This window comes from Epargyreus clarus, unplaced genomic scaffold (genome assembly GCF_041222505.1).
Source record: "Epargyreus clarus isolate Ecla_fem2 unplaced genomic scaffold, WU_Ecla_fem_2.2 ptg000019l, whole genome shotgun sequence".
Lineage (NCBI taxonomy): Eukaryota > Metazoa > Arthropoda > Insecta > Lepidoptera > Hesperiidae > Epargyreus > Epargyreus clarus.
Window position 1 is genome coordinate 13,301,909 of NW_027332227.1, and position 16,881 is coordinate 13,318,789.

Genomic DNA, 16,881 nt, shown 5'->3' on the forward strand with positions numbered 1-16,881 from the left:
AGTAGTTTGAGCTGGCGAATGCAAGTCACCGAGCTGAGCCGAAAAGTAAATGCCACGCTACAATGCCTATATCGGCTTAAAAATTTTCTGCCGCACAGAACTAAAGTTGCGCTAATTCACAGTCTCGTTCTGCCTGTTATTGATTACGCGGATGTGTGTTATCCAGACCTGACGGATGAATTTCTTGATAAGCTAGAGCGCCTTCTTAATAATTGTATCCGATTTATTTTCAACCTACGTAAGTATGATCATATCTCTAAATATAGACGTCAGCTTAAATGGCTAACTATTCGTCAAAGGCGTAACTCTAGAATTCTCCTGGTTCTGTATTCTATTTTACATGATCCAGCTTCTCCTCCGTATCTAAAGGAAAATTTTCAGTTTCACTGTTCGTTTCACGGCAGTGGACTACGTTCGTCCAGAATTCTTAAAGTCAATATTCCACCGCATAATAGTGGTTTTTTCCAGTATTCCTTCACAGTACAGGCGATACTACTTTGGAACGCCCTGCCCGAAAACATTAGGAAAGCCACTTGTAGGAATACCTTCAAGAGAATGGTTCGGGAGCATTACTTACGTATGTCCTCCAATACTTGAGTCTTTAAACTCTCCTTAATTCACTGTGTTGTATATATTTATTTGTATATATTGTATTTTTATTATATATTTATATATTATTTATATTTATTTATAATTATTATATGTAGATATTGTATGTTTTTTCCATAGTTGTATTTATTGATATTTTATTACTGCTTATGTTTATGCCTACCACATGCTATCGCCATCACCCAGGGTCGACTGGCAGAGAATGCCATTAGGCATTAAGTTTACCCTTTGTAACCCTTAGTTTAAGGTGTACAAAAATAAATAAATAAATAAATAAAAATAACCTAGACACTCAATGTTCATTTTAAGTTTCATGAGAATTGAGTGGGCAGAAGGTAAGTTGTCATAAAATATGTAAAAAGCAGGGGTAGTGATGATGAGTTCCACCCCATAACTTAAATTCTAATCATCAGAGCGTACTAATGTTAAGGTAGGAAAGTACCGCAACGAAACACCCTTTCATATGAAAAAAAGAAAATTAAAATTGGTTAAGAAATACTCGACTTATTAAAGTTTATATGAAATCGGGTTTTTCCAATTTTCCGGGAAAACTGGCGGAAATTTATAAATTTCCTCGAAATGGGACCCCCTGTAAAACTAGCCGCATACAATGGTGTATGAATCATGTCGATCGGTCGCGGCATCGCGAAAAAATCGCCGAACAAACATAAAAAAAAAAAAAAAAAATATATACGGTCGAATTGAGTAACCTCCTCCTTTTTCGAAGTCGGTTAAAAATAATAGTCATGCCGCATGGATTCCAACACACATAAAAACAATTTCCAGAGTACTTTCCTCGCTATCCTTATTCCCACTATCCCCACTTTTTATACTATGCCCATCTAAAAATCTCACAACCATTTTCATTGACCTCCCGCGTGTACGGTGACATATATTATAGAGAGGTCGAGCTGAATCTCTAGTAGCATATTAGCGATTTTTATTATCCTCAGAAGTAGCAAAGCATTTTTAATCGGATTCAGGTACAACCTCTGTTTTATGTGGACTTGGTTAGAGGCGTCCATGGGCGGCAGTGACTATGTATGTCACTTCAAAGTTATCCAAAAAGTGAAAAACAAAACATCATATCCTGTCTGACTGACTGTCACTTTCAGGCTATAGCGAGTTCAAACAAAAAACATTTTTTATTAATGAGATTTATTATTTTAGGTTCTTTTTAGTGTCACTATTTGAAATGTGTATAATAAATGATATTTTTTCTTTGTCACAGATCAAAGGGTACATTGAAAACGGCGTGTCTTCTCTCCTGGCCCGATGGACTACCTGATGTCTCTTACATGGATTTTGTGTGAGTACACTTTATAAGTTGCTATATTCTGGTATGAAGGTCGTCAAATATGTTGTGTTAGGGAAGTTTCTCACAGTGTTTTTTTCTATACCAAAACAGTTTCCGAGAATAATCCGCCAAACGTAATTGACGTCCAAAAATAAATACGTTAAGGTTAAGAGTCTATTTTGCATAAAATATCTTGATTTTGAAGAGAGATTCTTCAATGACTTCAATGACGACCCGCGTGGTGGAGCGGTCACCATACCGGTCTGATGCGCAAAGGGTCCCGGGTTCGATCCCCGGCCAGACAGATATCTAAATGATGAATTTAGATTTCTGTTTCTGGGTCTGGGTGTTTGTATATTTGTCTATGTGTGTGTCCACGGCACCCACGACACAGGGAATCCTAGTGTGTTGCTGTGAGTGTAGAAAGTGAAAGTGTTTATTTATTTTATTCAATCTCTTTCCATGCTTGTAAAATGTATTCTAAATTAATCCTTATGGTTAGCAACGCCTCTTATGTCGACCTTTGGTAAGACTACAGTCTTAGTGGTGGCGGCGGTAACTTTTACGCGAACTGCATGCACTTTACCTTCTTCAATTTGATAAAATAAGTTTGAAAAAAAAGTTAAAGCACTTAAATTATGCAACATGACCAAGTAACATTTCTCGATATAAATCTACATAATTTAATATAAAATTTGAAGCTATTCATGTTTCGTTCTCATAAATCTTAAGTGAAAGATTTATTACTGTAAAACTGTTACGGACTCTAAAGTGCACTTAGCTTGATGTATGTTCCTAAACCACGCTAGCCTTAACTTTGGATGAAAAACCACAGGTGCCTTTTATGATAGGCAAGATAGTGCATAGTGATATATACATATTTTATGTATCTTATATGTATAGATAATTTTTTTACATTTCTTGTAATATTCGACCATTCGATGGTGATGACGTAATAATGGAAGTAGTTTTGTCAAGCTTGCAGGTTTTATACTGTGAGTGCAATATGTCTGAGCAAAATTCGCATTTTTTAAATAGTTTGGAAAAAAATATACAAATTCCAATTAAAACACAGTGTCGCATTTTAGTCACAAGCGCATAGTTATCAATTACAACTGAACGTATATACCCATTTTCAGCCTAAGCCGCTATTCACACATTACCATAGTACCTACAGTCAAACTAAAAATAGCCTTGACTGTAAAAAACTCAGGCAGCAAGTTTAATAAATGCACGCCAACGTCATGCATGCTCATAAAACGAGAAAAGTGCTGACGTATGCTACGAGCGAAATACTAGTAGCTATTAAGCTTGTTTAGGTCTTTCACAAATTTCCAACGTTATCTCAACCCCAAACAGCCTGTGAGGCATCAGCCGAAATTTAAACAAAACACGCTCACGTCAGCCTTCAGCTAGAATGATATACAATGCAAGGTTGGTTTTGCATAATGTTTTGCATAGCGGAAAAGCGTAAGGAAATTACTTGACAACTAAAGATGTTTAATTTTTAATTCAAAATAGGTTCACCACCACTTCACAAGGTGTTTCGTACGGAGCAAAAGCGGCGAAAGAAATTCCATAACACACATCTTTAAAAAAAATGTGTATTACAATGTTAAACTTAACCTAATGTACCATGTGGAGCAGGAACTACTTCAGACCACACTGTTTTGACAGTCAAATTTACTATTTATTACTTGCTTTAACCGTGAAGGAAAACATTGTGAGGAAACCTTACCTGAGAGATGTTTAAAAATGTTCTCAATGGTATGTCTATCAATACGATTTATTTGGCCAGCGCGGTGAACTATGGCCTAATCCGTCTCATTCTGAGAGGAGACCCGTGACAAACAGTGGAACAGCAATGACGACAAACTGGAGATGCTATCTAGATTATAGGTATAGTTTTTGTCGGTTTCTTCTGCCTGTCGTAAGAGGCGACAAAAAGGGGGCTTTCGGGGTTGCGGGCGGCAAGCGTGGGAGCTCGAACCGCCCAGCCAGCGACCCCGGGAAGGAGGGCTGTATGTGTGGTCGCATACCGTTGTCCCCACCAGACGATGTTGCGAGCGTGATGCTCACCTCCTTGGTGCCCGACGGGGCAACGCGCTAAGAGGAGCGCGTAAGCGCTCCGGTTGCGTTCCTTTAGAGATCCCGGAGTCCTCTACGTAGCGCTGAGGACGGCCACCGGGGGGTATTTAGTGCGGTAAGAATCCCACATAACCCTGTGTCACTCCCACGACATTGGGTATCTCTTGAAGGATTCCCCTCAAAAAAAAAAGGTACTGTTTTTGTAATATATGGTGAATGTATTAAATTGCTCCTTATAATCCGTCATTGGACAAAGGTTGTTATATGTTTAAAACAAAGTGGGCCGATTAAATCGAAACATGCTAATGTAAAATTAATAGTCTCCCCATGTATTGGGAATTGTAGAGGGATAATGTTGTTCTGTTGGTTAGCTCAAAGTTACTGTTTCAGATGTAGTCCATTAAAATATTACAATTTTTGGTCCATAGGGTGCAAAAGTCAAAGGATGCAATTAATTTTTGAATAGCAACGGGGAGTTGGTTTGAAACTAAACCCAAATATCGCAGTGAGGTCGCAACTCTTGTCCCTCGACCGCTAGGGTACAAATCGTTTTTAAGCTTTGTCAGACAAACTTTTCGTCGCACAAAAAAATTGTAAGAACAATTATGGCAACTTTACTTCTAATATTTTTTGTTATAGGACCAATTAACACAGTTAACAAAAATAGTTTTTATTCAACTTGAATAGCTTGGAGCTTGTAATGAAATCTAAATAAGCGCAGATGACACGTCCAGATCGACCTTTGGCTTAATTCGCTAATTAGGTGGATTATTCTCTAATAATTAGCATGAACTTCCGACATACTACGTATATGATGTTTATCTATACTTATAATATTATAAAGAGGAAACCTTTGTTTGTTTGTTTGATTGTAATGAATAGGCTCAAAAACTACTGGACCGATTTTAAAAATTCTTTCACCATTCGAAAGCTACATTATCCACGAGTAACATAGGCTATATTTTATATGAAATATATTTGATAAATATATTTTGAGGCGGTACAAAGTTTGCTAGGTCAGCTAGTTATTTAGGTATATAACCGAAATTATACATGTTAATAGGCTTTACATATCTACAGTCAAATGACCATTTACGTGAATAGGTATGCATGATAACTTCGCAATTTGCTACGGTATTGTAGTCGTAGTAAAATTTGCATTTATGGCAACCTTTATGTTAGCTCGTGCACTAAATATGCATAGTCATGCATCCAAATTTGGCCTCCCTTAAAAATTGGTATGAAAAGGAGTTTTATAAATTGTACTTAAAGGCGATAGGTAGAACGAAACCTGTGATAGCCTAGATATTGAATATTGGCCTCTCAATTAGGAGGCCTAAAGTTCGAATCCAGCTACGAACGTCTAATTTTTCAAAGTTTTGTACTAGAAAATAATTTTAACTCATAACGGTAAGGGAAAATATGCTGGGGAAACCTACACGCCCAAAAGTTCTTGAAAAAGTTCTCGAAAATTCGAACTTGGTCAGCTTGGTAGAGTATGGCCTTTGGCCCCAAAACCATGATGGGAGACCCGTGCTTAGCAGATGGACAGTAATGGGTTAGTGACAGAAACTTCGACAAAACCGAAAATATTGGCACATTAGTTATATAATGCGTCGGGATGCAGCAGCCAGGATACAGAAAGACCGAATTACTTATATAAATGTATTTAATCAAAACAGAATGTTACATGTTTTGTATTAAATCTAGCCTAAATTAAAACTACTATCCTAAGTGACTTGCTGGGGCAATGTTAGCGCCCAGAGTGAATTCCCACGTTCGGGACTATACAGTGGAAACGGAGCGGTGGTGCGGCGTCAGCGTTCCCACGGCACGGCGGCGGTGCAGGATCGGATGTCTTCTACATAATTTTGTTAAAGGCATATATAACATCTCCCACCGCAAGATCTGCATCTATTTGAAGACCTTCGTCGAAAATAGTGCAGATAGTAATTTGACTTCTTCCAATTCTATGACACATTTATTTTTGCTTATTTGTGTATTGAAAGAAAACACAACTTGTTGTTACATACATAATACAAACATATTATGTGATGTTAAGCAACCCTTAGTCAACATCTTCAATAACAATGATAAGAATCATTGGTCCTGAGTGGATACTACGATAATAATAAATCACTTAGAGAGGTAATCATAGAAAATGATATACGTCGAAGTTGATATACTCGGAAAAGCAATATTTTCCGTAAATTGCTTACTAAATCAAAGATATAAATGTAAACATACGTACAAATAAAGATCAAGTGTATGTATTTGTATATGTAAGAAAAATAAACCCTTTTGAAAGCAGCATTTGAAAAACTCTTTTGTATTTTTTGTCTTTTTGCCCGGGCTATTCTCAAAATTATACTATATCTACTTAAAGTATAGTGAGAATATTTACGTATAGGCAGGAGTATCTTTTAATAAAGTTGACTGTATATAGAATTTGTAGAATATAGTTGTGGTACGAAGTATAACTTGACACTACGTGTCTAAGTTGAAATACGGACATTTCTTGGAAACTTCAATTATGCAAAACTTTAAGTATTCAACATTATAGTGTTACTTTTTAAGTTTAACTTTACATGGAGTTGTTACTTTACTGTTACTTTACTTAGTTGCATGAATCCTTCCAACCAGCTCACTATCTACTCAGCGTGATTGATTTTGAGTTTACACTTCACAATCTGAGAGTGGAGCTCGGCAGAGACAAAAATATCTCGGTGCCATGCGATGACGTAATAGATCACAAATAAAAATGACATTAATGAATAGATGAATTTTACCAGATACAGAAATATAGGTTGTAAAGCGATTTTAGGTAAGAAAATGCAACTAGTGAACAATGACTACATTATCCTTTTGTTTCAACTACAAGGAGATAATTCAAGTGCTAATAGCTCTATGTACAAAGGCGCCGCGCTCATTTAGAACTTATGATATAGTGAATAACATTAAATGTTGTTCTTTAATAAATATTATACTATTGGATATCATGTCCTTTCTTCGAGAATATTTCGATTGTTAAGATTCGTATAGTGGGGAACCTTGTTTATTTTGCAAGCTTCATTGTAATTTTTGGAGTTATCTGCTAGTATAATATAAGAATAATTAACTAATTAATACACATCTAAATTCCAAACATCAGAGGTGTCATAAAAATTGGCAAAGTGCGAGTCGAACTAGTACACAGCGGGTTCCGAACCATCAAATTTACATTTATTTTTGTATTTTTTCAAAGCAGCCCTAGAAGTAAAAGACTTGTGAAAACTTTTACCTGTACCTGTTACTATTCAATAGGTAAAAGAAAAATAGCGATTTCTTGTATGGCGACCCCCATTTATTTTTAAGCTTTTTTAATTTTTAGTATTTATTGTTAAATTGGCCTTATACATACTCTGTAAAAATTCAAGTACGTCAAGTTCTATCTATTACGATTCAAGAGATAGAGCCCTGTGTCAAACGGACAGACTAACTGGTAGCGGAGGCTTAGTAATAGGGTTTCGTTTTTACCCTTTGGGTACTGAACCTTCAAAATTGCCTACTTACTCTAGACCTGTACAATGAAAAGGCAAATTTTTTACCTAGATTTTATTAAACTACAAGAATCCTTTTAATTCCTTAATAGAGAAAATTCTTCTTTAAAGTACCTACTGGTGAGATTCATGGATATTATTTCACTACTTTTATTGCAGCACAATCTGAGAAACTTCTGAGATAAGTTCTTAAACGTATTGTGTTGGTTTCAAGTTTCTTAACTATCACTATTAAAGTTACTTTGACACCGGAGAAATGTTAAAGTAAAATATTATAATTTGTTGATGCCATAATACTCCATGATAAAACCCTTTTTAAAAGTAACATCTGAAATCTTACCTCTTCCTATAATATTGGGATGAAAGTCAAAGTAAAAACGGTACATGCGTTTTCACGATAAGTGAACACAAAAAAAAAATGTTTTTTTGTCATTATTACTAACACGCTTTTATTAGCTTGGGTTGTATGTATGTAACTACGTAACGGAATCTTTGAACTCGATTTCTATCCACTTTTAACGTTCAGTTTTATTCGTAAATTTTAAGAATTACATAAAACCGATCACAATACACGACTGTATTAATTTTGTATCATTGCCCTTATCAACATCCTTAGGATTAACGATTTTCGAGGCGAGATTGTTCGAGCGCCTTAGAGAAAGTTCATCGCAAGGTTACTTGATTGCAACAATATTGCTTTTAATTTAAAAAATAGACATTTAAATATAACAAACTGGTGGATATTTACACATTTTAAATGATAACATAATAAAAGGAGTAAAGGTTAAATTGCCATTGTTAGTCGTCCTCGGGCGGACTAATGAAATAAAAAATTACTCGTCCTTTAAACGAATAAAATAGTTGACAAAAGTCTATTTAATATGACTTGTAAAATAAGGGCGACTATCATTATGTTATTCGTACGCTGAGCAGCTGACTAGAAATGTATAGGCTAGTAAATAAATTAATCTAAACCCTAACAAATGACCTCAAGTGAACTTAATTTAGTCTATTAGACATTGTTTATTATTAACAATATAATACCTGCTTTCCCAGACGTCGGTAAATATCTAATACCACTAATACCAGCAGGCACAGAATATTAATAATTTATTCTCCAACCTAATAACACCTGCGTCTAATACGTTTGGTCGCGCATAAATATTTAATACGAAATAGAGAAAATTACTTGTTGTTTTACAAGCTAATAACAAGGTACAAGTAACAACTGGATTTATGAGGTGAAATTAATCCAATTTACAGAAAATATATGAGTTGATAGTTGATACGGCTTTATATTTATGTGTTCCTGTAGGTTTGTATTTGACCGCAATCTCATCTGATGGTGACAAACTTGTCTATGAGTTAATTATTCTTTTTTTTTGTCAAATTTGAAGTAAATCATTTGAAGGTGGTTGTGGTGAATAGATTTTCGGATGAACTTAAACTCATATGGAAAAAAATCTGTACTGTTACAGCCGTAAAGGCGTAGCTGCTTATTTTTAACGTGCATCGTAAAAGGAAATGCCCAAAATTTAGATCGAAACTACGAATTTCATGCTAGCAAGATAGTTTCAGATAGGATAACGTCTGCAAAAATTCCCATCGAAGAGATCTTGCGTACCTTTTCTAGTAACTGCCTTTGGGGACGGACGAAACTTTTCCTCGGGACTTATTCAATTATTATTTTTTTTACAATTTCATCGTAACACTGTGTGTTCAATACTGATTATTGATGTGTGATCAATATTGTCGGAAAAAGACACAAAATATCAGTATAAAGTTAAATAAGAATCGAGAACAGCATGTCAGTCAGTCAGTGGGTTTTATTGAGATAATATATATAAATATTCTGTATAAAATTTTCTGATTGAAATCTTATTTTATTTTAATTTTATATTTTAATATAAAAATGTTTCTTTTAATTAAGTTTACGAAAATGTTTATGTAAAAAAAATATGTGGTATTAAATTTCATATTATTATAACCAAATATTTTACCAAAAAAGACACTAAATAACAGAGTAATAAAAATTTTCAAAAAGAACGCGCCGTCATATAAGTAGCAGAGCGTGGTTTCGATCCACGGACCTCTGGGTTATGGGCCCAGCACGCTTCCACTGCGCCACTCTGCTCTGTTAGAATCCGGCGAAATTTGTGCTTATATTGTACCGTGCCCTTACCATGAGTTTTTACGTTTTACAAATATGACTGTTTTGGTATTTGTTAACAGATACGTTAACAATATTTAGATAGGTAGATAGGTGTTAGAAAAAATAAATCACAATGGCGGATTTTTGGCGCGAAATAGTAACGCATTTAAAAAAAATGTTAACCGAACCTATCGAGTAGGGTATCAAATTAAAGGAAAAAAACGGAGATTATAAAAAACATGTTTGTATATATATAAAACAGCAAGTCATTGACTGACTAACGTTTAGTTAAAATTTTAGTTAGACTAACGTTTAGTTAGTCAGTCAGTCAGTCACTTTGATTAATTTATTTTTTAGAAATCAACGTAGGGCCGAAACCACTGAGCTTAGAGTTCTAAAATATTGCACATAGGTTCTCTATATAGTGTAAATAAGTAATAAGAAAGGCCTTTTGGAAAATTTATTCCTAAGACGGTAAAATTGTTTTTTTTAGCTCCTTCAATTTTGAAGCAACTTATATAAAATAGGATAATATTATTGGAACATCTTTTGATTTTGAAGCAGATATCTACTATGAAACTTTATTTGTATTTGGCTTTCTGGATAAAAATATTTAACGCCTATTTCACCGTTTTTGCAAATTCTACTTCAGTTTTTTTTGTCGGTTTCTTGATTTTTTAATTAAATTAGGTACTTGTTTATTATTACTGTGTATATTAAGTTACAGTAAGTTTTATAAATACATGTTTATCACGAAGTGTTCCTAAGTAATTAATAATTATATTTATTAAACTAGGGATTTTCGCAAAGTAAAACTTGAGATTATTACCCATTATATGAAATACGAATCAACTGAATACTGTTTTTTCTCATGCAGGTACCAAGTACTGTTCTTCGTAGTGACGTACGCTGTCCCGATGTTGGGAATGACGTTCTTCTACTCAGCGATGGGTCGTGTCCTTTGGGGCTCGCGATCTATCGGTGAACTCACGCAGCGACAAGTGGACTCGATCCGTTCGAAACGAAAGGTAATTATTTATTTAATACAATTTTACTCACACGGTACATTTTTAAATACAATTGTTGAAATACAATAAATGAGCTACTCGTAATTCGCTACCCTGTGGAAGTGCACCTAAGACACCAGTAACATTGTCTAGCATTATACCGAACATTCTACTTATGCAAGCGTGACACATTTGGAATAGTAACAGTTTATAGTTTATTTTCATTTCATAATGCAACATATTTATCTATAAAAATTAACTTTCAGATTAGATTCGAATTTAACGTTAAGATTCGTGTTAATGCAACTATTTTTAATTGCTACGAATGTTGCGTTCATACATAACTAAAATTACAAAAAGACTAATTTTAAAATTTAGAGAGTTCTTACGGAGAACTGCTGTATTTTGATTTTTTTGTATGATCCTTTAAATAAATAAATATAGTAAAGTAATGCAGAAAGCCAAAATGAATATATAACATAATGTCTTACAATTTATTAAATTAAGAATAAAGACAAAAAAAATCATGAATTATAAACATTCAAAATCATACGAGGTCAAATGTGAAAACAGTAGTCTTTGTCAAAAACCGGGTTATTATACGGGTTCAGCAATGGGGCTCACCTTTTGGGGTTTCAGATCTGTCGGCGAACTTAGACAGCGACAGTTTAAATTGATCCGGTCAAAACGGAAAGTTTATTTTGTAGTTGATCATTCGTATTATAAAACGTATAAAGTTGTTGATCACACATGGATAAATAGCAACCTACGCATTGTCAGTATAAGGGATGAAACTTTTCTACTCGACGTCCTTTGGGGCAATTTATCTACCGGCGAAATCACACATCGACAAGTGAACTGAATCCCTTAGAGACGACGGATAATTTATCTTTTTGGAATTACCATTTTATATAGGTTGAAGTAGTAGAGTATGCAGTTCATTTGATAGTAAGTAGTCACTGTTCCTCCACGGAGATCTGTACCCTTACCATGAGTTTTTACGTTTTGGCAAATATTACTGTTTTGATATTTGTTTACGTATTTGCCCATATAATTTTCAATCAGCGCCCCTAGCGGAATGTGTCAGAACTTGGAAATTGTATGGGCCAGTACTTAAACAAATACCAAAACAGTCATATTTGTCAAAACGTAAAAACTCATGGTAAGGGTACTGTAACGAACTCCATTTAAAACAGGGGTTCTTAATGAACCTGAAGCAGATTAAAAATACTTTGCCAGTCCTGAGGACTAGGATGGTCGCTCATCTTTATGTAAGCTGGGATCGACATCTGTCCATAGATAGAAACGTAAGAACTGCTTAACGCAAGAAATGAGAGTGGCGGGAATCAAATAACTCTCTTCAGTTAGGAAAATGCACTTCCTTTAGTTTATTTAATTTACCGTATAGCATTAAGGAAAACTTGAGCACATTTAGGTAGTTAGGTAACATAATACGTTTGTCTAATTATCTGTCGGGTGTGTGCTCTGTAGGACTGAATGTTTGATATCATTATATTAACTGGAGGTTTACGTAGCGTAATTAACTTTGTCATAATGTTTCTCTGGCGAAATTAGAACCACCAGTGATTTAGGTACCTATATGTATATTTGAAAAAAACTTTTTTAGTTTAAATTATATATGTGATTCTGTGCAAAAATATTAACTACCTGAATACTTTATATTATGAGGTTTATATACCGTCCATCCATTTATCAGCCTTTAACTGTTCACTGCTGGATATAGGTCTGTACTAATCTGTGCCACTCCGACCGGTTTTGAGCCCTTTGAATCTAGCGGTTACCCGCCGTCCGCTACAGGTCATCAGTCCACTTGGACGGGGGCCATCCTGTACTCCTTTTGCCGAGACGTGATCTCCATTCGAGGACCTTCCTACTTCATCGGCCGGCCACATATTTTGTATGACATACAAACTATGTGGCCGGCCTATTGCCACTTCAGCTTGGTTATTTTGAGAGCTATGCCGGTAACTTTTGGTCTCCTACGTAATATACTTTAACATATTATAAGGTTTTTGTTGATGAAAATTTAATTAAAAAGTTTCCTAATATCCGTGATTGAGTCGAGCTCTTTGTTGTCACGTTACTGTTCAAATGTTATATTTAATGAATTACTTTTTCAGAAGCTGACAGCCCTATATCCTATACCAGAGTTCAAATTAACTTGCGAAAGTTTCAAATATAATTCGACATTGCAAAAGTTTTATAATATGATTTCGAAAAGACATGTCTGTTAAATTTGCAGATGTTGTGAATTTTTGTATTATTTAAATCAAACTAGGGTTGTTGGATGTATAATGTTTTGATTGGACCTTTGTTCGATCTATTTACTTAGACTTTGTATTGTGTTAGATGTAATTAAGTTATTTCTTTCTTTATTTCTTATTATAGCTTTATATATATGCCTTAACAAACCAATTTACAAACAATTCGCATATCGTTTTCACGGTCTTTTGCTAACCCTTCCATTGTCTGCCACAAGGTTTTGAAGGCCTACTTGAATATAGATCTATGTGATACTTGCGATATGTTTAGGACGAGCAAAAGTTGATGTAAGACAATTTCGACTACGTTAATTATGTTACTACTCACAAAATTCTTGCATCAATAACTTCTGTTACACGTGGAACAAATATGGAAATTAAATTTTGCAAATTATGACTTCAGTCATAAAACGTTGAAATGATTATATCTGATCTTAAAAATCTTCTATCTTTTCCTTTTGTCAGGTTGTGAAGATGTTCATCATGCTGATTATTATCTTCGGGATCTGCTGGCTGCCTTATCATTCCTACTTCATCTACACGCACTTCAACCCTTCGATCCTGTACATGAAGTACGTTCAGCACGTGTACCTTGGCTTCTACTGGCTGGCGATGGCCAACGCGATGGTCAATCCCATCATTTATTACTGGATGAACGCCAAGTAAGTTTTTAAGACATTCAGTGTCTTTTAAGACATTGCATCCTGTGTGTCTCTACTTAATATAAGTTGCAAATAGTTATACTCTTTTTTACATAATACTCTTATACACTTTATATACAATATTTACACGACCCGCGTGGCGGAGCGGTCTGCATACCGGTCTGACGCGCAAAGGGTCCTAGGTTCGATCCCCAGCCAGACAGATATCTAAATAATGAATTTAGATTTCTGTTTTTGGGTCTGGGTGTTTGTGTATTTGTCTATGTGTGTGTCTATGGCACCCACGACACAGAGAATCCTAGTGTGGGGCTGTGAGTGTAGAAAGCGTTTATTTATTTATTTGATGTAAAATGATCGCTTGCCGTAGATATCTGTCACCGAACCTGAATAGTACCGGGCTCCTAAGGCAATGGCCTGCTTGAAACGCTTCATATCTTTCAAAGTATTTGTTTGTATTTTAATATACCGCTCAAAACAAATCACTATACACCACAGATTGATATGAAAGAAATGGGAGTGTAGGTAACACTTTCAAAACTGAACCATATAAATGTATTTATAATGCTTTGTCCTTTTAGGGTAAAAGATATTATCCTCGATAATATAAAAGGGTTTTCTGATAATAAATTAATGTCCGTTTTACATGAAAAGAAACTGCATAAACTATTAAAAAGAATTCAACAGGCTAATAAGCTTATTTAATTCTTCTCTATCAATAATAATACTTCTGTCGCAGCTAGCTATATTCTTGTTTGTTGAGGACAGTTTTATATTAAAAGGGCATGTGATCGTTTTATATATTTGTGGCATTGTCTTTTTTGCTAATACGTAATAATATAACTCACAAATTGAATATAATGGCAATAATCTGATTAAAATAATTTGTAAGTCTAAAGTCGCTCTTATGCGGTCATGTCATATGTCAGATTATTCCGATTAAGGGTTCGTTGCAAATATTCATTTGAATTCGCATAATATTATTGCTGTAAGTATAAATATAGGTATACCTTTGTTCAGAAATGCATGCCTCTTTGAATTTAAAATTACCCTTTCACTCGAACATGTTGCTGCACTATGCGCCTTTTTCCTGTCCTTTTTCCTGTGTGTTAGACCCGCGCGCGCTGCCCTAATGTACTCAACAATTATTTAATTGTTTATTTATCTGATGCTGCACTGCAGTCTCGTGATCCACGTATATACAAAACGATGTATCGCGGGTGTACAAAACGATAACATTCAAATGGCACGCGTGCAGTCAAGACACGCGTGGGAGAGTGACACGCGCGACAGGAGAAAAGTGCTTTAAACATATTTTCAACTTCCCTAGAATACCTCAGCAGGCGCATTAATCAGACTATAAAACGTTTTCCGAGACAAATAACAAATTTACATCGTATACATATTACATAGTTTCATTACTCACATTATACCGTCGCCAGATGTTACATTTGTCTTTGTCGCGTGCGGCTACTTTATTAGTTCCAATGAGTTGCGTTACATGGAATATCAATTTTTCTCTAAAGAGAAGTTATGGTACTTTTCTGTATTATAATTGATATATCTATATTTTTTAAATTATTAATATTGTGTTCTTTTTTATATTTTATTAGGTAGTAATTAACAAGTCAGTCTGAATTTATGAATCATAATATTAAAATTGAGATCATAAAAAAAATTCATCAATTTGCTTCCGTTCACTATTCACAGTAAGAAGGTAAAGTCAGGAATGTAACTTTTCGTTTGGAACTTTCCTAAACGAAAATTCTAATCTAAACTAGAAATTTAGTTGAAAGGGATATAGATCAACAAATAGTTTAGATTAGAGTAGAATTTCGATCTCAAATTAGAGGTTTAGATCAATAAATAGTTTGAATTACGATACAAATTCTATTCTATTAGAGGTTTAGATCAGTAGTTTAAATTACAATAGAAATTCTACTATATGTACCTACTATTTATTGACCCACACTCGTAAACTTGTAAAATTTCTGAACATTAATAAGGGGTATGAAAGTTCTCCTCGACAAACAGCATATGCTGTAAGGGCTCGTTTACACCAGGCAGTCTGCTGCCTTCAGCAACTACTTCGTCAGTCGAAAGTGGTCGACTACAAGCTTAGTTACATTATATAGCAAGTCTACTGCCTACATCGATCGTCTTTCGTAATTCGACTAACTAAAGCGCTGAACTTCGGGGAAGTTCGGGCGACCGTCGCTTACCAAAGACGCCCAAATAGTCGACGGTCGACTTTCAACTGCGAATAGACGTTGACGATTAGCCGTTTTGGTTGTTGGCAGACTCTGTCAGCGAGCAAGCGAATTCGTCGGACGACCTGATGTAAATGAGTCCTAAACGTAGTTTAATTACTCACGTTGTGCTCGCTACATGTCCTATTTGTCTTTGTCGAGAACTGCAGCTGTTTTATTGGTTCCAACGATGTGTTCCATTATGTAACTAACGTGATTTTTTGTAATTATTTAGTATTGAACTACATTTTACTTGCCATACACAAGTTTGCGATTATTGCAACTTGTTTGAAAGCGTTCTCAGTATTACCAACCTACAAAATAAAAATATAAAATCAGGTACATTTAATACTCAGCCGCAATATGCGCCATTTTTAATCCGTTTTAATTATTAGCTGAGTTATAGCAAACGTAATAATATGCACATTTTCATTAAGGAAAGGAGATTATGCATGCAGTATTACGTACGGGTTAAATTAAATCATTTGATTTTCTTCCCGACTTCAAAAAAGGTATCTTTTGCTGTAGATATATTTTTCTACAATTGTATGCAGCAAAATGCATTCATCGAGTGGGGTATTAAATTAGGTAGTACAATTCTAAATTACAAGATTTTAAATGTAAATCTTTTATAACTAAATAAATAGAATACATTTAATCAATCATAATCAGATTGTAGTATGTTATAATCCATTTTCAGTAATAATCAAAAAAACTTAACAACATTTAAAAGTATTTCATGCCTCGTTATTCATAAATTGAACCACTTATTTAAATGGTAAGACGATATCAGAATTCGATACTCTCAGTAAAATGTCTCTTAAATTGACATTCACCGAAAGTTTTAAGTAATTTTGTTCACGTACGCCTAACTCAATACACAGTGAAAATTGTTTGACAACTTTTAAGCTTGTCTATCTTGTCTATTTAAACTATATTAAGATTTTCCTTCTACCAACAATAAGATTTCCTGTTGAAAGCACTTTGTAAGAGCTAAAA

At 34.6% G+C, this 16,881-nt stretch overlaps 1 protein-coding gene and 1 non-coding gene across 2 annotated transcripts in view; one reads left to right on the forward strand and one right to left on the reverse strand.

Moving 5' to 3' along the window:
• Positions 1-16,881, forward strand: part of NGR-A32 (neuropeptide receptor A32) — a 74,420-nt gene that overhangs the window by 47,376 nt on the left and 10,163 nt on the right. Inside the window, exons 7-9 of the mRNA XM_073083567.1 lie at positions 1,841-1,918; positions 10,563-10,713; positions 13,440-13,636. Of these exons, the coding sequence (XP_072939668.1) occupies positions 1,841-1,918; positions 10,563-10,713; positions 13,440-13,636 (426 nt within the window). The remainder of the gene's footprint in view (positions 1-1,840; positions 1,919-10,562; positions 10,714-13,439; positions 13,637-16,881) is intronic.
• On the reverse strand, positions 9,596-9,667 carry TRNAM-CAU (transfer RNA methionine (anticodon CAU)). The gene has a single exon. It is a non-coding gene; the product is annotated as a tRNA-Met (tRNA).